The following is a 23043-nucleotide window of genomic DNA, read 5'->3' as shown; positions in this document are numbered from 1 at the left end:
TTTAAATGTGCCGGGTTCAGTGTAAGTTCATTTAAAAACAAAGAAGCAAAAATGCAATTATGAGCATCAGAAACTGTCAACAGAAAGAAACACACCTTTGAAATGCTGTGTTAATGGGAAAAGGGAGTTAAGAGAAAAGTTTTTGAAAACTACCARGAGAAGAAAGAATTGGGACAAGTCATCTGATACACCAAATTTAGAACTATTCTCCAAAGGTTATTAATAAAGAAAAAAAATGTGTGTATGATAAAAAGGAAATGGGAAATGGGAAAAAAATCACTGGCTTTCAAAAAGACTAGGGGGTTAAATCACACTTGAGAATCTTTGCTACTTTTAAGAACCGTGTAGTCATCATCAATCTTACATAATAGGMACTGAAATCTTTTACCCATTGAAGGCAATAGAGAAAATTACTGATGGTTCCAATAAAGCAGGTTTAGAGCCCGTGTCATGGTCTGTAAGGRCAGGCAGAAATCTTTGCTCTTTTGAGATCCTCTCGTGTCTGACACTCCTGAATTGCCAAGCTCCTGATGAATCCTATCTCAATCTGCAGCACTCGGGGTCATAATTGGAACTTTTATGGGGTGGATTGACTCCAATACCAGCCTAAAAAGAAAACTGAAGTTATTTCAAATAATCTGAAGAATGATAATGTATCAATGAGACTCGAGTATGAAGTTTTCCATTAGGTTCATGATAAAACGTCTGAAAAAAATTCCATTTAGAGTCTGGTTTGTCTTTGACATYCATGTAATATGTAGAGTTTTTAAATTTCAGTTTGCCAAGGTTTGTAATGAATCTGCTGAGTGTGACTCAGAATAATAATAAATTGTGTGAATTGTTTCAGTTATTGCAAATAACTTAAAAATTTTTAGGTATTTTAAATGTCTGATATATAATGAGGAATAATCAGAGTAGAGGCCTCGTTTTTCTTTTTTTAAATTAATAAGGTGCCACTCACTTCAACGACCAAGTCCTAGAATTTGGAGTACACCAAAGTTTCATTCTGAATGTAAYATATATTCTCTTTTCTTGCATAATACAATACCTGTATAGCTGAAATCATAACCTTGAATATCTCACAAAACCAATTTATTTATTCTGCCCTATGGTGAGCTGGAAACACCATTTGTCTATTGTGAGGAAAGAGAATGGCACAGATGAGTTGGCATTTTGATGTTACTAAAAAAAATATAAAGCTAAGGAAAGATTTGAAATAAAATTTTGTGGCTTCTAATTCAGTTCTGTGCCAATGGCACACCCAGGAGGAAAATTATCTGTGCTGGAGCTGGAACTCAAAAGATCTCAGAGGAGATGAGAAGGTGAGTGTGAGGTGTAGGTGTTGTCCTGACAGTAACAGCTTTCTACAAGCTCCTGGTTTGGGTCAGGATGAGGGATCCTAGGCTGGGATGTGTCTTTTAATGTGGTCATTGTTGAGTTGGAAAAGCTCTGTGGAGTTGTAAAAACTCTGTAAAGTTGTAAAAGCTCTGCATTCACCACCACTTATTTATTTCTGACTTCCATCCGCGAGTAGATTGCCTTGATCTTGCTCTAGTTTCAGCCACCTCATATTAATAGGGTAAKCTAATACCCTTCTTGGCTGAAAAATTCAAGCACCGCTGACCTGAGGAGTCACAGAAAAGTGGAGCTATTTTCTTGGAGCAATCACTGCCATTATTGCAAGATTCCYTGTTAATCAACACAATTTAGTGAATTGCATCACTGGCATCCAAAACTGTCACTTTGTGTAGCCAGCCAGGCTCACTGGTGTAATCTGTGGGACGGATACTTAACGGGTTATGATCCCAGAAGGATTTTATAAATAACCCCAGCTTCAGGGGGAGGTGGGATCTGTGACTGTCATTAGTGCTGTAATTCAGAGTTCTGTATCAGCGTGGAGGTTCTGCACTGAAATAAATGTTCCTGAAAGGTCACATGGAATGGATGCAGTCAGGTCTGGCCCCGTTCCCAGATTTTATGAATGAAAACATAATATTGGGCTTGTAAAATCATATCCTTTCTGGTTTAGTGGAAAGTAGCCCTTTTAGCATGCTTCCTTTAGAATTTGTAACTGCTTGTGTAATCTGGTGTGAAAAATGAGATACTCTGCTGTTGTTTCCTTGGGTATGAGGGTATCTCCTGTGTGGTCCTTTTTTTTCAGATGATTGCTCCCTTTGTGTGGCAGAGGGAATGCCACTCTCACATTTTGGCATCAGTAAACATCTGGGTGTCCATGGCAGACATTGGAACTCTTCCCTTCCAAAATCTTGTTCTGATGTCTCCTTGATACCCAAGGCTTTGGTTTCCATAGGTGGCAAAGGAGAACAACAACAGCAACAACAAAATTGAAGCAAAACAAACAAAAATCACCCAAAAACAATAGCAACCTCCCCCACCTCCCCCAAAAAAACCAGGGGAAAAAAAAAAACCAGCAAAGAAAAAGGATAATTTGAAAAATTAAAGCGTTTTTCTGCAGTACAAGGAAATGACAGGGAAGTTTCTGTGAGAGTTACACAGCATGAAGCAAAGCTGAAGTGCTTTATAATACCAGAGTCCTAAGTGAAATATATATATTTTAGCTTGGTTTATTCTGCTTGTTTTATTAAATTTAGCTTCTCCTTTTCTCCCCCAACACCTTTCATAAAACTTTGCTTTTCATTTAGCTTTTCGAGAGTTACTGGCATATTTTAACTACTTTTCCCTTCCCATTGTACCTTCCAAAGTAAATAGTCATTAGAGAACCTGGCTCTGTATTTTGCTTTAAAATCTAGTTTTGAGCATTTTATCATRTATGAATGACCTTAATTACCTGTGRAKTTTCTACCCAGGTTATAAGAAAAGTAACTGCTTAAAAAAATCAAAGTGTGGCACGAGTATGAAGGCGAGTGTGTGTTCTGTACCCAGAGGATTTCACTGTGTCTGGTGGTGGAGTCATTAATCAAATATATTTCCATATTTTCCTGATAAAGAAGGGAAGAATAGGAGTGCAGTAAATGGAGATTTCAGTGATTTGAGTGGGAGAATGCGCTGCCTTTTTGTTTTCTTTTAGTGAAATTGGAAGTGCCATTCAGCCTTATCTGGAAGTTCCATCCAGCACTTTCAGGTTCATGAGTTTTRGTGGTGCTCTGAGCAGGAATAATCTTACATGTGGAACAAAATTATTGTGCTTTAGTTCCTATATGTGAGCCCAGTTCAAACTGTGTTGTGTTTCAGCTGAAGCAAAGGAGACCTTGGTGACGCAAATRACAATTTAAATACTTGGTTAAATATCAGGAAACACAGATCTCTTCAAAGACCTAATAAAACCTTCCAAAACATAAATGCTGTTTTCTGGAGGAGGYTGTGCAGACCAGAAGATATGCAAATATTGGATTTAAAGGTAATTTGTGTAAGCTAACACTGCTAATAATTGGAATTTACGTATGTGCTGGCATATGGGAAAATCTAATTAACCACTCATGCCTAATGTTGCATAATAGGAAATGGTAACTTGCAGGCAAATGCATGAAAAACTCATCAGGTTCTTGTAAGCAGGAGCTGTGATTCAGATTTTGGGGATTCAGGCARGATGCTGCAGCATTCTGTCAGATCAGCAGGGTTGGGCTCTCTGTGGGCTACATGAAAAAAAAAACCCGAGACAAATCCCATTTCAGCCTGGGCTGTGTGGCTTGAAAAAACTCTGAGGTGAGATTGGAAATGGGCTGTGGCACTCAATCCTGGCTGGAAATCCTATAGACACTGGGAAGCTGGGAGTGGGAAAGGCAGGTAATGCCTGGAAGAACCCAAAACATTGTTAGAATTGAAATGACTTTGAAATTTCTTTGTGTGGCAGTCATGAATTTTGAATGCAAAATCAGAATTGTGCATGAATATGTATATATATATATATATATATATATATGTATATGTGTATATATATATATGTATATGTATGTACATATAATATATATGATTTCAAACCAGTTATGTGCAATTATATGTGCATATATAATAATATATATATGATTTCAAACCAGTTATGTAAATTTTTTTATTTAAACACTTCAGTAATTGTCACTTTCTGAGAAGGAGGTAGAGAATGTAGAACTGCAAATAAACAGGTCAGGGCTCCTTCTTGTTTAACAATGAAAGGCACAAAAATGTTGAATTGTCCCAGTGTTAGAAAGGTGGCTTGTACAGTTTTGTGTTCCTAATAAAATGGATCCCTGTATTATGTTCTTCTGTGATGGGCGTAGAAATTTAGAGTAACTTGTCAAATGGAGCTCATTAATTTCAGGAAGAACTAGAAATGCTTTTCTATTTCTTTGATCTAGAAGGAATAACTTGAATTTCCTACTTCACTTARAAGTGCACGTACTTTTTAATTTGTTTGTTTTGTGTTTGAGGAGAGTAAGGATAAAGAAAAAAATTGAATAATTCCTAAATCAACAACAATTTTTTTCAGCCATATAAATATATTTAAATTATCTGCCAAGAAGGCAAATTAAATATTTAGTATATAACTGTGGATTTCCATACATTTTTTACTGTAATTTTAAGCTGTAATTTACAACAACACTACAAAATTATACCGTTGAGACAGTATAATTTATGAGATGTGTTTGTAGTTTTGCAGCTGATAAGGACAGGATATGAAAAAGAGAAATCACAGCCACAGTGCACCGTGAAGTGACAAAGGAGACAATTTATGTGATTCTGACAGAAGATTGTTACAGGGAGCAAGGTCAACTGTGTACAAAGCTTCTCCTGAAAGTGTTACATTTAAATTAATTAAGTTTATTTTAATGGAACTCCAAGTGACTGGGTCTACACAGGGTATGGCTTTTATCTGCCCAGGATAACTGAGCTACTTTTCATTCCTCTGTGCCTGGCTGGTAAAATGAAATGTTATCTTAAGGCATTCTGAGAGAATGGAACAGAGGATGATGGATAGATAACTGTGAATAAGAGTAAGACACAGCACTGGTGATTAGAACACTGATTGTATCAAGAACATTTAAGAAATTATTATTTTTCCCCTCCTCTCATGCACTTGTCTCACTCATGACAGGATCAAAATTAATTCCATGAAATAATCTCTTCTGATTTCATGCTTTCTTCTCAGGCGTGAATGCCATGTTTTGAGAGGAAATGCAGAGCATCAAAAATATAAATGGGAAGAGATAAGTTTGTGGCTCCCAGTGTGGAGAGAATTGTACAGGAAATGCAAAAGGTGACATTGGAAGTGCAGAGGAGCAGATGAGTGCTGAAGGTCAGCTCCCTTCAGGTCATCCAATTCTCTGCCTTTGTCCTGAGATGAGTACAAATGAGAGGGAGGACGAGGACATGTCATAAATGATGCCAAATAAGTGCTATCAACACGTCAGATAACGTGAAATATTTACAATAATGGTGTTATTTGGGCTACTAGAATGCAGGCTTTGAGTGTGAGTTTCAGTGGCAATAAAAATAAAACGTTAAGCTCTTTATAGATTTTAATTTTTATTATTATTGTTGTAGGAAAAATAGTAAGTTGAATTGGCTTAGCTTAAAATAAATCTAATTTGACCCATAAATCTAATTTCCAATATTGTACTTTTTAGCAAATACTCCCTTCAATTACAATCCCTGCATAGTTGTAGATTTCAGATAGCATTTCTGTATGCTAGATTACAGACAGATTTCTGTAAGCAAATTTTGCCACATAGAGATAGGCAAATAACGGTGATTTCTGGGGTTAACATTTTGTCTGATTCTGTTATAATGTGTGTGACATGGCTTGGATTTTGCATATGTTAATAGGTGAGATTCATTTATGGATTTGATTAAATGTGCTCATTGTTGTGAAACATTTTGTTGCAAGACTTGCATAGCTAAGATTTATCTTATTATTTTAATTTACTTTGCTTATTTACAATAAGCTAGTGGAATTATGCAGAACTGTTTTTTTCCTCCAAAATTGTATCAGTTATTACCAGTCCTTGCTCAAAAGTTTCCTTGTGAGGCCAGCCCTGTGGTGATGTTCCCAAATTCAYATCTAACAAGGAATTTCAAAGTAATGGAAGTTCAGTACCTGGGGTTTCATACTATGACCTCATACATAATTAATTTTTCCCCCACTGTGAGAGTTTAGGATTTTTTTTTGCGATGGTAGAAATAGAACAGTAGTAGTTTATTGATATATKTTTGATTGTAGTRTGTTTTATATGTTTGGAATTAAATTAAAGTTTCAAAAGGCAAGTATTTTCTTATTAATATCTGGTTTCAGTTGAGTTTGCTCTGWTTATTTAAAAAAAAAWTAATTGCTGGTATGAATGTTTGATTTCCTTTCTGTGATCTGAGGAAGTAATTAAGTGCTGTTAAATAGGATCCTATTTCTTGAAATGAGTTCACTTTCTTTTGAATTTCCTCATTAGCTGCTATCTTACAATTAAGTAATTGTGCAAGATCATCATGGATTAAAAGTAGTGTAGAGGATTTAAATGTGTAATGCTGCTTTTGGGAATGTGTGAACTATTGAGGAGCTAGGGAAGGGAAGAAGTGCAGAAAAAAAAGTGTGAATATTTGATTTCATATGATTGTTTTTAATTTGATTTAGTACTTTTTTTCTGTCAAAGTGAAATGCTAGTAAGGAGCTGAGCAACCTGAAGTGGACTAACAGGTGATTTTTATATTTTCTGGCTGTCAGGAGGTGCAAGGGAAGAGAAGGGAACAATGGGAAATGGCCTTGAGTTACATCAGGGGAGGTTCAGGCTGGGTATTAGGAAAAAATTCTTCACTGAAAGAGTGGGCAATCAATGGMATAGGCTGTCCAGGGCAGTAGTGGGGTCACCATCCCTGGAGGTATTCAAAAAATGAGTATTTGTGGCACTTAAAATGGTTTAGTGGKAGTGGTGATAGTCAGAGGGTGGGCTGGATGATCTTTGAGGTATTTTCAGATTTACTAATTTTGTGTTAGAAGACACTAAAAAAGGGACTTCTTTTTTTTGCCTGATAAATAAATCATATGTATATAATCTGTTTTTTCTGATGTGTTTTCTGTCCCTCCTGGCACCAACAGCCCATGGAGAGTTGTTTGAACCTCCCCTTTGACCTCTGGTGCAGTGAGAGCTCTGACAGCACCACCACTGTGTAGATACTGAAAAAGAAAACTTCCCCACTGCTTCAACCCTCAATTTTTTTTTTTTCCTGAACCTGCCCTTCCCAGCATCAATTCCTCATTTCCAGCAACATCGTGGGTCTGTGATATGAAATAATTTCCACGAGTGCCCCTGTGCTAAGCTGCTTGGTTCCTCTGAGCGCCTCTTTCAGTAAATAAGCTGCTGATGCTTGAAAGGCAAATTGGAGCTGTCATCTCTGTGTTTGCCCTCCCAATTCCTGCTCCAACATTCTGGCACCACGTGCCCTGCTTGTTTCATCCCACAGGAAGAGGGAAAGGATTAGATTTATCTCTCTCCTAAAARCTGGCCCAATCTTCTGTACCCTGGAGGTTTCCTTATTTTCCWGGAGATGCTCTCCCAGGGATTTTTCCTTTTTCTGTACCAGAGCAGGCACTGGGCTGGGGTGTCAGTGGTTTTACTCTCAGTTTAATGAGAGGATGAAGTGGTTGATGCCTCTGAGTAGGAAGCTCTCCCTGACAGGTTTTGCTGGGCTTCTCTCAGAGCCTCAGGCAGCCTCAAGCTCAGCAGCCTCAGGTCAGTCTGTCAGGGATTTTTTTTTCTATTTTGTGGGTTTTCCCATTTCTGTTCCCTTTCATGACTGCACTGAGTTATTTTATGAGCTGATATAAACTTCTCACATCTGTAGTACACTATGACAAGGAGTTCCCAAACCTTTCCTGATAATTTCAACAACTTCTCTTTTTTTTTTTTTTTTTTTTTTTGACACCTTCTTCATATTTTCATTTATTGGAAAAGACAAAAGCAAAAGGTTTTTTAATTTTATTTGTGAAACTACAAGTTATTGTCATTAGGAGAGGTTTTTTATTGGGAAAAGAGGGTGGTGGAGTGCTGAACAGGCTCCCCAAGGAATGGTCACAGTCCCAAACCTGACAGAGCTCCAGGAATGTTTGGACAATGCTCTCAGGGATGCACAGGGTGGGATTGTTGGGATTCAATTGTGCCAGGCCTTGTGGGTACCTTCCAGCTTAGGATATTCTGTGTTTTTATGATTTTAGGTTTTCATTTGTTCAGCACTGTGMAGACTTTTTAATCTCTTCAGTTTTTCCTTGAAGTCCTTGGCTGCCCTTGTTGCCATTGCAATATTCTTTGCAGGAAAATGATGGCTAAATTATATTAATGATATGAATTTATAGATTTATAATGGCATAATGGTGTTTTCTGGTTTGTTCTCGTTCTCTTTTAGAATAATWCCTCACTTTATTTTTGTTGTTACCCTGTGTTAAGCTGGCATTTACAGAAAGCTATTATAATTCACAGATTGCATTCCTGGGTTTTAATAACCAATTCAGAGTCCATCGTTATGCATGCMGGCAGGATCCTGGTCCTTCCTGGTTTTTATCACTTTGCATCTATCAAAGTTAAATTTAATTTGTCTCTTTCACTGTCATTGTGAGAACTTCAAAGCAGTCCTGCACCGTGGTTCTTGTTTGTTTGGAAGGAAAGAAAAAGGGAGGAACAGATCAAATTCTGTGGGCTGGCATTTTGCATTTCAGTAATGTATGCAGTCCTGAGATCTTTTAATTTATTGTCAGTAACCAGGTTTCCTGGAAACATGAGAGAATACATGAAAGTAAAGGAAAATAATAAAAGTTGGACTATCTGTGGTTTGAATTCTTTGTGAAGGGTGGATCAGGGAGGCAGCTTGAGATGCAGGAGTGAGAATGGAACCTGTAGCATTCCCAGAAACCTGATGCCTTGTGAGGAGTAATGAATAAACACCCAAACAGGTGTCCCTGCCCATGATATGTGCTAGAAAAAGATTGGAAATGGACTTTTTCAGGCTGTTAAAGACATGGCAAAAATCTGTTGCTGCCCCCCAACCTCCCCAAAGCGCTGGAGCTGAGAGCAAAGCCAAAGGAAAGGCTTAACCCTAGAAGGACACAGTTAAAAAAAGTAGAGTTGTTCATAAATCCCTTTCATTTTCATTCTTTCTTCCTGAATTTTCTTTAGTGTAGTGGCCAAGCTGTGTTCTAATAAAATCTGGGTTTGCTAATTTGAAGCCGTTGTAGTGTTTTTGGTTCTCTTAATTGAAAGAAAAGCTACGAGTAAATGTAGCTTAAAGTAGGGCTTGACACAGGGCCCAGTTAAAGCCACAGAATCTGAGAAATTCTCTGAATTARTTACCAATTACAGATGTAGTCGAGACTGGACACTAATTTATTGAACTGTCTTGGTCTTCACTTGTGGTTATATAATAAATATCAACAACTAACTTAAAAAAACCTGAAAATTTGTACAAGAGTTACTGTAGAAGTTCTAGGAGGCAGGGTTAAGACATTTTTGTGTATGACGATGAAAACTAAAAAACTGCAAATTTGGTTTGCCACTAGGTTTTCATTCTTGGGTTTTGTTTTTCTTGGCTTGTGTTGATTTAGGTTTTTTTTCCCCCTTCGTTGGGTTGGTTTTTTTTTTTCCCTCCTCCATATTTCAGATGTTGATTTACATTAATATGAGGAAAGAATTTTTTTTTTATAAAATACAATGCTGGGCCTTTGTAAAGCACAACATTATTGAAAGKGTATTTATGTTTTGAAGGTGTTGCAGGTCAGGTTGGCTTCGACTGCAGATAAATGCTAAGAGGACAACACAATTACATCCCAGATTAAAAAAAAAAAAAMCCTCTCCTTTGTCCTTGGGATGATTGATTCCTTCAWGGAATAGGTGGGGGAAAAAAAACATGTTTAGTTATGAGTACTAGGCAGAAAGGAAAAAAAATATGTGCTGATGATAATAAATTAGATATCCTGTTGCAAATTGGAGCATTAATAAAGCAGATGAGRAACAGCCACACCAGTCTGCTGTCAGACAGCAGAAGGCTGAAACCRCAGTGATAAGAATTATTTTTGAAGAAAAAGTACAGCACAGTGGAATTAGTGAGGACAAATGAGGAATTTAAGGAGTGGGATGTAAACATGTGCTTAAAACCAAGTGAACAACAGCAAAACATCCACGAGGGATCAGCTTAGAGAGCTTTTACGTGGCAGCAGAACAAGGGAGAGGGTGCTGAGGATTTGTGAGGGCAGCAGAATCACCTATGGGCTTTGTGTTGGGATACAGGCAACAAAACAAAACAGAATTTGGGCTTAAAGGCTGARCATCCCTTGATCAGGGACAAATGGTGATCCTGGATACTTTCCATGCCTGGGCAATGAGGAGAAACTGTGATGACACTTGATGCTGTTGAATTATCTGCTTGGTTTTCTTTAATTCTGCTGCAAATACCCCATTAAAGTCCAGGAACGTTCATGCATCGTTGTGGTGGCTGGCAGCCATCACACTGGGGTTATTAAWGGCAGGGATGTGAGCCAAATCAAATAAATTTACTGTCTTGAGAACTGGTTTGTTCTAACAAGACAGAAAGGAGGAAACTTTCAAAAATTGGTATGGTTAGGAAATTAGTTACAGTGGTGATGGTGAGTTTTTATGCAACTGCTGTGTATGGGTGATGTCAATATCAGCTGCCACTAGATTTTGAGATTTTTCTATCTGGAAAGGTGTCCCAGGACAGGTTGGATTKGGCTTGGAGYAAGGAACTCTTGTGGAAGTGTCCCTGCCTGTGGTTCTTTTAGGTTCCTCCCAGCCCAAACCATTCTGTGATTCTGTGATTCTGTGATTCTGTGATTCTGTGACTATATGATCTCCAGTTCTGCAAACAATCACTTTATTTGGAGAAATATTGCTTAAAACAAACCACCTCTGACATGTTCTCTGATCAAACAGCTCTCTGTATTTTTTTGTATATTTTTAAACAAATAGTRGCTTGTACCAGTCAGTGCCAGCACCTTTCCAGCTCCATGAACTGTGTTTCCATGGAGCATAAATCTCCCGATGTCACTGGCCTGTCTGACCCATTCCAGCACATTTATAATTAGTGGGAACTCTTAAATCTATATGCTCCTTATCTTAATGGAAGGTAGTGCTGTAGATTGTAGGGTGTTGGCTGCTGGAGTTCAAGGGGTCTGGAATTCAGTTGGATAAAAGCAGTTTAGTTCTGGCTGGAGCACGTGAATCGGCTTCTCTGAAAACCTGGTTGTTTTTTGGGGGCTATAAAACGACCTTCAATGTGTTTGCATGGCTGTGGAGAACTTTTTGGAATGAAGCCAGATCCCATCCTGTGCCTTTTTAAATTTTTTTTGTTGACAGTGTCCTGCAGGAAGGAAGAGATGTGATTAATGTAATCACCTCCGTATCACRCACTGTATCTTTTAATGAAGTCAGTTCTGTTTAATGTAATCCTTATCTGRGAGACAGTAAAGTTCTGAATTTAAAATAAGCAGGGATAAAAAATCCATCTCAGGTCCCCGTTCCTCATACATATTTTTTCCCTATTTAAAAATCTTTTAGAAGTTGTTTATTKCTGTGAAGAACCTCTTTAATTTCAGCTTTTACTAGCTTGGCCTGTACTGAGGAGTCTGTTACAATAATTGGTTATTTTTTGTTTTTATGATTTCTGAAGTTCTCTTAATTAAAAATCTGTATATCTATGGTACCARCTGTAATTTTGTTACCCCCCCATGTAATACTTCGTTGCATATTCAAGTGTCTGCTTTTCCCATTGTTTTGTAAGAKGTTAATGTTGAGTTGTCAGCCTTGCTCTTGTCCTCAAATTTTAAGCAAAGGCACAAGATTTTTTTCCTTCTTTCCTGGATTGTCTTCAGTACTGTGCATACTCAAGAAAAAATAAGAAAAAAATCAAGGTGAATCCAAATGTAGAATGGATTAAAGAGAGAGGTCAGGTGTTTGAAGTCTTATCTCTTTGCACGACATTTTTCCAATGTTGTGTGTAAATTTTGGGAGAAACAGTTGCTTCTTTTTTTTTTTTWAAGTCACCTTCTTTAAAGGCTCTGAATGGCATMTTTCACATTAGAAACTGTACATGTTCCCTGATTGTCTGCATCCCTTCCTTTTGAATTAAGAACTGTTCTGAATAGGAAGCAGAGAGCTTTATTATCTTTAATTCGATTAATTCAGTTGAGAATATAATGGTGATGCAATTCTTATGCCACATTGTATTTCAGTTTTTTCCCAATTTACAGAACTACAGCAAATCCTGTGAACACACAGCTGGGGAAGAGAAAACTTTTTGGATTTCATCATGGATGGCAATCTATGCATTGTGCTTTATTTAAAACWTCCATCAGCATAAGAAAAACATCAGGAAAGTTTTCAGTAACAAATGACCAAACAGAATTAAGCAACTTGATTCTTATTCTTGAAATTTTGTTCTATCATTGCAGATTTTAACTTTGTCCTTTTTTTGGATTAGTGGTARATAATTATGGAATGTACCTATCAGAATGAGGCCTATTCTGACATGGTTTTTCTAGGGTTAGAAGAACTTTCTGTAAAATATTTGAAGAAAGAACAGATTTAATGAACACAATATCAGATGATTAATTTCTCTGACATTTTTGAGAATTTCTCAGAGGCAGCTGATGAGCAGCTGGACAAATGCAGGTAGAGGAGAGTGTGAACATCTGGAAGTTGGTGGGGATGGTCAGAGAGGTGGTTAATGACCCCAGATATTAATTGCTGAGGAAAATGYCAGCTCTGCTTCCACTGGGCTTTGTTTGAAGCTATTTAATGTGCTAATTATGGAGTTGGAAAATTGCACATCTCCTTCTCCATGGTCTGTAGGCTTGTGGACTTTCCAAGGGGAAGGGAGACTCCTCTCATCCAGGGAAATTGTACAAGCTTTGGGCTGGTTGTGTGTGTAAATCATACACTTAAAAGGTTCTGTTTTGTGCAGGAAAAGCATTGCACCTGTAGAAACAAGAGCTAAAAAACTCTTAATTAAAGTGACAAATAATCAGACAATTTAAAGCTTACTGAAAGGGAAATCTATTACATTATTGCCATTCTAGTGAAACCAACAGGGAAACAGCCAGCCAAACTAAAAAAAGCTCAAAACCCCCYAAAGCTTTGACTCTCCATAGGAAAAACTGTCAATTGTTTCATTTGGAGGCAGCAGTGGTTGATCTGCCTGGAATAAAGAGTTCCCTCTGAGAGAAATGAAGAGCAGCTGCAGGGTAACACAGAGGTGAGGTTAATTGTTTTTTTGTMGTTTCCAAGGATGAGGAGTTGTAAATAGGATTCTTTCAATGAAAGGATGACCCCCACATGCAGAAGCAGAAGCTTGCAAAGTCATGGTTAGGATTAAGTCCAAGAACACTTTTTCTTTTTTTTAAGAATTGTTGGAACCTGAGATGCTCATTTTGTGTTGTAAGTGGAGCAAATGTGCTGATTTCAACCAAAGATGCTTCATACTTCTTTGCCTTTGTAAAATGTCAGCTAATTAACTAATTAACTAGTGCCAAGTTAATACAGTGAAGAAAAAGAACAAGTTAAATAGGTTAGGTGAATAAATGTTTATTATTTTTTTCTGCGAGATGTGTGATTAATGTTTCCTAAAGTAGAGGCAGAAGAAAAAAGTTTTAAGAGTTACGGTTTTATTACTAAAAAGGAAGGCCATTTATGTAAATTCTGCATATCTACAGCAATTTAACTGTCTTGCTCAGATATTACTTTGCTATGTGTAGAAATTTGCATCATTTGGAGGAAAATATGATGGAGAGAGAAGGCAGAGTGTAGGATCTGCACCAAGGACCTGATTTAAAATCATTTGATTTTCCTGGGCTTGCAGCATGACCCGATGTGAACCAGCTCCCAGCAGCACTGAGCTCAGAGCTTTGATCACATCCAGAGCTGTGAGAGGACCTTTATTAGGATGTGCTGAGGAGCTGTGTGAACACAGAGCCATTTGGGGGAAAATCTCTGGTCCTACAGAAGTGACAGGATTTTTTTGCTGAGGCCTGGGCTGCCTTGTGGTGCAGATTCCTTAAAATCTTCCATTTCACTGAGCATTTTGGGAAACTTCCCTACCTTGACTGCAGAAGTCACCCAGAAGAAAAGAAAGTTATATAAATAATGCAAGATAAATGATTTGAATATAGGAATTTTATGTGTGGCAGTTGAAAGCAACTTTCTAGCACTTTGACTGCTTACTCAGAGTAAATTACTTTTCACGTGGTTTTACTTCTAATATTTATTAAAGCGAACAAATGTGAACAACCCCATTTTTCATCCTTCCTAGGGATAGCATTCCTTGAATCACCAGGCTGGTGGGTTAATRGTTAGAATTYTGTGTTTTCATCAWGGGCTGCTTCCATTTAAGAGCTTTKTTGAGGCCAAAGCAGAATCTCACCCTTCTGTGGGGGTGGAGGGTTGGTGGAAAGGGAGAGGGCTGTGAATCCAAAAGGAAGTTGAGATCTTAGAAAAGCTCGAATTAAAAATTCTCCAAAAATCTCAGGAGTGGGGCCTAAAGGTTTAGTTTGGCTTGATTATTCCTGCCTAAGTTTTAGGAAAGAAAAGAGAAGAGTTGCATTCATGAAACAAAATAAATATGTCAAAAAGTTGCTTAAGTGCCGAGACAGATATTCCTTACACACCTCCAAACCATCCTGCTCTGTTTATTAGTATTTTTTTCCCCTTTCTTTCTCCTTTCTCCATTTTTTTTTAAGCAAGGTGATGGGAGCTGCCCGTTTGAACTGTGATTGTTTCAGCCAGAGCTGCTGCAGGCTGTGCTGGGCTGCCATTGACAAATGATAAGAGCTTTTATCTGCAGAAAGGCATGTTCTCTATTCCCTTTCCCGCTGCACTTTTACTCCTCATTGTTAGTCTCTGTCCTCTTGGCATTCCCCTTTTATTTCCTTCCCTTGCAATTGTTATTCACTCCTGCTTTTTGTCCTTCTGCCTCTCTTTGTATTCTTGTGAGAGCAGAGACAGAGAATGGGCAAATGGGTTGGGAATTGTGCTGRGAACCAGCTCCCTTGAGTGTCAGAGCTCTTGCAGCTCCGCTTTCTGCTGCTCAGGTCAGAGCAGAGGTGTARCTGCATTGCTCAAAACTGCAGATAAATGGAGGGAGCAGAATCCTGGCTTTAAATACCAACGGGTTTTAATATATATGTATATTTTTCTGTATCACTGCAGCCCTCTGCCAGCCAGGTCAGCCAGGGGCTGGGCTCTCTAGGGCTGGGTGTGTTGTTGGTAGGATTTCTGATGTCTGAGCTGGTTTGTCCTGGGCTCCAGCCTTCCCTGAACCTGTGATGTCTTAGGATTTCAGCTTCTATATTTTTTATGTATCTGTAATCTCTAATTCTTTAGTGGATAACTTCAGACTCCACAGACAGTGCTGAGCTCCTGCTCTCCCATTTTAGACAAAACAATTCCTCAAGGACACCTCACTGTCTCAGAGATGGAAACAACAGAGAATTGGGGGGAGGCAACTTGGAGTAAATTACTTCATTACCTGGAGCTGGAATTGGAGGATTCAGCCCCAATGTGCAAATGGACAAAAGTGAGAAAGGGTGAAAAACCCGTGAGCCATTGTCCATTGTGGGTGCAGCCCCTGGGTGGGCTGGGACTGCCCTGGATGGACCTGAAGGCCCTACAATAAACAGAACTGCTTTTTATTCTCTCAATTTTGTTCTAGGTAAGCCCATTAAGGAATCACCTGGAGGAGCTAATCCAGAGCCAGCTCTCCTGCATCTCTAAACGCTGCAATGCTCTGTAGGCACACTCAAGGCTATAACCATTCATGTGTTCCAATTTCCCCCTSCCAGTGAAGCACACAAATGCCTGTGAAATCAGTCAGATTTATTTTTTTTTTCCTGCGTCAGCCTCAAGAGATTGTGTATCCTGCTGGAAGGAATTCCGTATTCCTTGCAGAATCTGTCTCTGTGCAGAGAGGTGTTTGTTTTGACGTTCTCAATCTTCAGTGTGAACCAAGGACGTGCAGACTGTCTGTTGTTTGGTTTTTAACTCATTTTAAACCAGGCTTTGGCTGCAAAACTGCCCTGTCCTCCACCCCTGCTGGTTCTCTCAGAGCTTTGCTGGTCACCTGTACTGCCACCAGTGTGGATTCAAAGGACACGGAGTTGAGCATTTATTTTCCTTCTGTAGGGTTTAGTCGGTGTCCAGCCAGGTTCTGTTCATGGTGGAAATTTCTGATTCTGTTTTTGGTGGAATTCACAGCCCTGCTACCAAGGGAAAAGGATAGAAACATGCTGGAAAAGCATGGGAGATGGAGTGGGTTTAAAGCATGGGAGATGGAGTGGGTTTAAAGCATGGGAGATGGAGTGGGTTTAAAGCATGGGAGATCAAGTGGGTTTAAAGAATGGAAATGCCCTGTTAATCTGCACTCAGGGACTGTGAGCAGAGTGGTGACTGATGGGGGACAATCAAAGCATATTTTCTTCAGTAGTCCATATAAACGCCTTGAACCATTAGGTGTGAAAAATCTAGAATTCAAAAGTTAGTATTTTAACTTCACTACTTGAAAATACGGGCTAAATAACTATTTTGCCTTTTAACTCCTCTCACCTTACTGATTTTCTACCTTGCTGGKTATTCTTCTTTTACTAATGAATATAATTTTTTGCCTCCCAGTAGCCAACAGAGTGTTGGAAGTACAGACCTGTGATGCCAGCATTGCCAATCCACCCTTGCCAGCTGATTAATCCTCCAGCTTTGCTRTGAGTCAGGTAGAAAGGGTTTTTAYTTTATTCAGGGTGAAATGTTTACCATCTGTCTTTCACGTCTGCATTGCAGATGTGAGCTGGACGAACAGCTGGAGATCGGTTCAAGACTGGCAATGTTTCTATTTCTGAAAAATGATCACTTTGCTTCAGCAAACATTGCTTTTGCTTATGTAGATTTTAAGTGTTTTTACTCTTACATTGAAATTTCAGCTCAGAAATGAGTTGCACTGTCACTTGTCAGCTTTGACCCTCAGAACTCTGTGTAAGTCACAAGGAGAGTGGATCTGTTGTGGGGGAAAGAAGGGAGTTGTAGTGTGACAGACAAACAATTCCACATGCAGAAGAATATTTTGGGTTTGTAGGATGTTCCAAAAAGTGAAATTATGCTGTGTGAAAAGACTGGTGGCAAGGGGGGTGTAGGGTAAGACTTTTGGGGACTGTTGTGTAATGGAGAATTCTACTGATGTGGATTTTGGCTCTGATACARGAATCCACTTGTTCAAGTAAATACTTGTTAGTATTTACTAAAGAAAATGCTTATTTTCTTCACGGATAGGCTTAGAAGACAGACTGCCCAAACAAATGCTCACACTGAACATTACTGAGCTTGGATAGAGACATTCCTGTATTGCTGTATTTAGGAAAAGCTAAAAACTCAGAACAAGAGACATTTTGGCCCATGCTCAAGGAAGAAGAAACACAGTAAGGCAGTAGAATTCCTAAAATATATTCTTGAAAAAAGTATGGAGCTAGTTCCAGGATCAGGACTTCAATATCTGCATACTTCTATGGCAGTATTATTGCAGCACTATTAACTTACATTTCCTTCCAGTGGAGTACTTAAAGCTAGTTTTGGGGAATATTTGCTCAAATATTCATAAATATTCTCAGTATCCTGTCCTTTATCCAACTGAGCAGTTCCTATTTGCCTGTTGGGTGTAGGAAGTTCAATGCAGAAATTGCAAAGAAGAAATGTTCCATCAATTTATATACAAAGACTTGGGCAGGTAACTTCTTTTTAGTCTTGTCATTTAAAATTGCTGTTGTGACAGCAGCTGAAGGAATGTTGAGAAAAATACATTAATTTGCCTTTTTTTTTACTTATTTGCTGTTGTGGTGTAGGTTTGACTGCAAATGAAAAACTGTCATAAGTTTTTAATAACGCTTTTTCTTGTATGTGCCCTTTTTGTATTTGAAAGTACTGCTCACYCTTTTATATTGAGTTTTGAAGGATATTTTATTTTTTAATAGAGGTTGGACCTGAGGCCATGTTCTGTCTGTAACATCTGATCATCCAGGTTATCTTTAGGATCACCTGCTGTCCATTGAAATARGATTTTATTGGGTCTGGACTGGGTTACAGCTTTGAATTTATTYTTTAATTATACAAGAGTCTGAGTACTTTTTTTAATAGTGAACAAAAGTATGATTAGTAAAAAGAAAGACTCTGTGACACATTTGAAAGTGTCGTAACTCATAATTAACCGATTTGAATAATTGGCTACTTCAGGATTATTTTTTTGAATCCAGAGGCCAACTGTAGCAGCAACTAACTTTATATGAAAAAGAAACATCTGAAAGATGATGAAACATTGCTGGAAAAATGATGGCTCCCCCATCAGCCATTTTTACAGCAAATAGAAAGCTTCTTTAATATTTTCTTTAATGACATGTGGGTGTTTTCAGCATTGTAAAACATGAAACCAAATGGGTTTTGTGGAAGAGTGGAAAATGAATAATAGTGATTTTAGCACACACTAGATATCACCTGATAGTTCTGTTATCAAATGTTTGTACGTGAGAGGGGGCTGATGGTGGTTTTATATGTGATTTATAAACACGTTGAGTAAGGAGTTCTGATCACCTCTTTTTTTTTAGCAAATGTTTTAACCCAGGGAGAATCTTTTGCAGCCCATGAATGTATTTTGCAGAGACTCACCATCGTGTTAATATTGATTTATAACAATTACTCAAGACATTCTCTTGAGTAGAGCAGTAGAATTTATTTTGTAYACACTGGATAATGCTGCTAAACCCTGAATATGAACCTTACGAATTATTCTTTCTGAAGTGGATTGTGATTCAAGGAGCAACAGCTGAATTTATTTTGATTTTATTCCCTTAATTATTGGCAAATTATTTATTATTTATCTATGGCAATCCATTTATTTATTTATTTATTTATTTATTTATTTATTTATTTATTTATAAGTGTTATTACTGAAATCAGCTTATTAGTTAAAAATACTAACTTAAAAATACTAAAGTTACTAAGTTAAAAATACTAAAATTGTTTTCTGGAGAAAACAATTAAAACTTTTGGGATACTGTATACAGAGGGCTTGACTTGAACCTCACACCCTGTTCATTATGATGTTACTGGTTTGTCTTACCCTTCTAAGGGTTCTTATGGTATATGGAACTTTTTATGTTTTATTTTAATTYTAAAGTAAAGGGAAATATTGAAATSAGAATTATTTTAAAYRCTTTTTCATCAGATTTTTCTGTCTTCTTGGTTTTTATGGACAGGTTAGTTTTGTAGCTTTGCTTGTCACCAAATACTTAAATCACTTTCCAGCTCAMTGAGGTGCACTGGATGTCTCTTAAAAAACTGACAGCTGGATTTCTCTCCATCTGGAATTTCAAAAATGACCTCAACTTCCTAAAAAATTGCATAATGAAATGAAATGGCAAATAAAATGGCAGCAATTTGCTGTTGTCTTAATTTTAGGCTTTGTTTAAACTTTTGAGCCTACGGATGGTCTAGAGAACCCATTAGGGTTTTAAATAAGTACTGCTCTTTTTGATGCAAAATCAAGAAATGCTGAATACTGTGGGGAAATTTGATTCAAAAATCCATACAGAATTTGTTTTATTGAATTTGTTTTATTTTATTGAATTTGTTTTATTCAATTTCTGACTCTTCTCCTTCCTCGCCTCTCCACTCCAGGCAGCGCAGGGGAATATGGGGGTTGTAGTCAGTTCCTAAATCTCCTGCTCCTGCCTCACTTTCCCATACTGTATTTTGGGTTCTCTTTCATGGGATTCAGTCCTTTAGGATAAATCTGCTCCTGCCTGTGCCCTCTGTGGGATGTGGTTCCTTTAGGAGATATCTGCTGTGGTGTTGGAACATATATTCTTTTGGAGTACAGGAGAAAAAGGGATTCTGAATATGGAGTACAGGCAAAAAAAGGAATTCTGAATATGGAGGACAGGAGAAAAAGGGATTTTGAATATGGAGTACAGGCAAAAAAGGAATTCTGAATATGGAAGACAGGAGAAATAGGAATTCTGAATAGAAATATTTAAGCATCCAGTGGATGTGGCAGTGATGGATCTGGGAATTCTTGGGAGCAGATGAACACCAGCGAGATTCTGGATAAGTCTTTTATATTTGAAAATACATATTTATTCTCTAGATAAATGACACACAGTACTTGGGTGTTAAACTAATAAATTTTGTTTTGTGTAACTTTGTTCCAGGGAGTATGACTTCTGCAACGTCACCTATCATTTTGAAATGGGACCCCAAAAGTTTGGAAATCAGGACTCTTACGGTGGAGAGACTATTGGAGCCACTTGTTACCCAGGCAAGTAGCTTTGGTTTGTTTTGTTTCCTTCTTCAGCCTGATGCTGTATTTACTCTTTTTATATAATTATCTTAATAGTATTTGATAATAAAAACACGAGCAGTTTTTGTTCGTGATCTCTGTTGGAAATCTCTGTTCAAATATGTTTAGAAGCTCTTGTTCTAAATAATTTATAGCYTCAAAATATGAGCAGGAAAACAGTAGCAACAACTATTTGCTAATGTTTGTCTTCTAAAGCAATTTAGAAATTTGTGAAACAGTCAGTCTGACTGAGCACATGCTCATGGTTTGTCATTTCACCAGAAAAGACARGTTCAAAATAAAAACAAAACAAAACCAACCATCCAAATTGCAGAAACTTTTAAAACTTGTTTCATTATTTCCTGCTATCATTAGGAGTGTAGAGGCCTGGTGCCTTTCTGTTCCTGAACTGCTGTTAATAATGGGAAGCTTCTTCTTTAATTCCCCCAAAATGGTGTCTCTGTATGGTTTCTGTGCTCTTTCAGTGAGTCACTTTCCAAAGAAATGACATCTGGTTGTCTGTCTTTGTTTTTGAAAAAGAGAATTAATTTATTTCGCTGTGTGCACGACTTTGCAGACTGAAGGCAGAGAGAGAGTTCYTTCATTCCACAAAGCTGGTGATAACATGGCAATTACATTTCATCATAAAYCTGGATAATTTTGCTGTTGATACAAAAGACAGAATCCTAAAGTTGTAAAACCAGTTGAAAATGAGGTTCCCAGCTCTCTGTTTTTTACTGGTGTTGGCACAGCCAGTGAAGCTGCAGTGCCCTAAACTCTGGTGTGAAACCCAAGTTACTGGGTCCTCTGTGAGGGAATTTCATATTTTGCTTTATTTTCCACTGTTTTGCCCAGAGAAGAGAAAATATCAGCCAAGAAGGCAAAGTACCATTGTAGCTTCATGATTTCACCAGGTGCTGGCTTAACCTTGGGCTCAGCTTCATCTTTCTTTGATAGCGTGCTTGAGCAAATGTAAATCAAGAAATTACAAGCTGAGCTACAGGACATGGATTTCTTCAATGATAAAAMCTCATGTTCCCAAGATTGTATTTCGATGAGGAGCAATGTATTTCTATTTTAGCAGCRTGTCAAGGAGAGTAGAGAAAATAAAGTGCTGTCAAGAGATCTCAGGTAGAGAAATGTTGGGCAATTGTTTTATTCAAAGTTGATGAATATTTCCATTCTGATTTGTTCTTTTCATAGGTTTCTAGATAAGATGAATAAGAAAAAAACAGCCCTTTTTGAACATGTAATTTAATTTCTCATATTAGGGAAATAAGTAGTTTTACTTATTTCCCTCTCCTTTGATTCCATTGGAGTATGTTTGAGTGAAGCATATTTAATATGAGCCACACAAACATAATCACGAAAGCTCCGAGTGATGAAAAACGTGTTACCTTCAGATTGTGTTTATCTGTTGCATTTTTAGCTGAAGTTATTCAGCTGCTCTTTCTGTTTTTCTCAGATAAGTTAACGATCATCCCAGTTTTAAAGACTTTTTATTTTTTCCTRCCTGAAAATTGCATTTGCAGTCTGGGGCTCCAATTGCATTGATAGCCTTTGCAAGATGCCATGTGCACGTTCCACGGGCAGAGATTTGGATCTCCTTAGAAAATTCCAAGGCAATTTCCTTCCCCAGAGAGAGAGAACATCTAATTTGAAACTTTTTATCTTGGCAAATAAATAAATAAATAGATAAATAAGTATGTAAGTGTTTAATCTCATTCAGTTGGAGCAATGAAGTTCGCTTGTGGATTCAAGTGAGCTGTTTAACATGGAGATCGTAGAAATGGGAAATTCCTCCATAAGTCATTGAAATAGGTTACTGGGTAGAAGAGAGAGATTTAATGGCCACAAAATGCAGCAGAATTTGGCTGCAGAAGTTCCTGAGTGACCTTTGAAGGCAGTCCTGCTTCCAAAGAATAATTCAGGTTCAAAAAGCCCTCCAAGGCCATCGAGTCCAACCTGTGACCGATCCCCTGCTTGTCACCAGCTCAGAGCACTGAGTGCCACATCCTTGGACACCTCCAGGAATGGGGACTCCAAAACTCCCTGGACAACTCCTTCCAAGGCCTGACCACCTTTTCCATGGAGAATTTCCTCCTGATGTCCAACCTGAACRTTTCCTGACACAGCTTGAGGCYGTGTCCTCTCRTTTTYTTGCTGGTTGTCTGGGGGAAGAGGCCAATCCCCATCTTGGCACAACCTCCTTTTAGGGGGCTGTGGAGGAATTTGGACCARCAGTTTGGAGTAGATGAAATCCTGAATCACCCACAGCCAAAATTTGCCTGATCCTGTGATTTCCAGYACCACCAAGAGAAATTAATGTTTTWCTTTGGCATTCACACTTGAATATTCAGAGTACTCTCTTGTTCTCCAAGCTGTGTATGATTTTGGACAATGCTGGAAAAATTGGAAATGGTTGTACTCAAGTTTTAGGGCTSCAGAAATGCTAATTTAGTCTTTCATATCCAGGGAATTTGGAAGTGGTTCTGAACTCACTGTAGKTATAGGCACATGACTGACAGATTTCCAAATGATGGCACATCCACTGCTTTCTACTGATACTTTGGAGAGTAATGCAGAAATGTGATGTGGGTTTGAAAAAGAACATCTCAGTGAGTCAGGGTGGGAGAACGATGCATTAAAAGTGGATTTTAGACAAGCTCGTTAGTGTTCCAGATGAGAAAATATGAATAACCTAGGAATTGATTTAGAAGAAATTAAAAGACA

At 38.0% G+C, this 23043-nt stretch overlaps 1 protein-coding gene across 2 annotated transcripts in view; it reads left to right on the top strand.

Annotated features, from left to right (window-relative positions):
• Positions 1-23043, top strand: part of CTNNA2 (catenin alpha 2) — a 447877-nt gene that overhangs the window by 34145 nt on the left and 390689 nt on the right. For both annotated transcript variants that reach the window (XM_057369301.1, XM_057369302.1), the window contains exon 2: positions 20183-20289. In XM_057369301.1, coding sequence (XP_057225284.1) covers positions 20188-20289 — 102 coding nt within the window. In that variant the 5' untranslated portion in view covers positions 20183-20187. The remainder of the gene's footprint in view (positions 1-20182; positions 20290-23043) is intronic.

Source organism: Malurus melanocephalus, unplaced genomic scaffold (genome assembly GCF_030028575.1).
Source record: "Malurus melanocephalus ecotype Western Australia unplaced genomic scaffold, MMel_1.1 scaffold_107, whole genome shotgun sequence".
Taxonomy (NCBI): domain Eukaryota; kingdom Metazoa; phylum Chordata; class Aves; order Passeriformes; family Maluridae; genus Malurus; species Malurus melanocephalus.
This window is presented reverse-complemented; position numbering and strand designations above follow the sequence as displayed.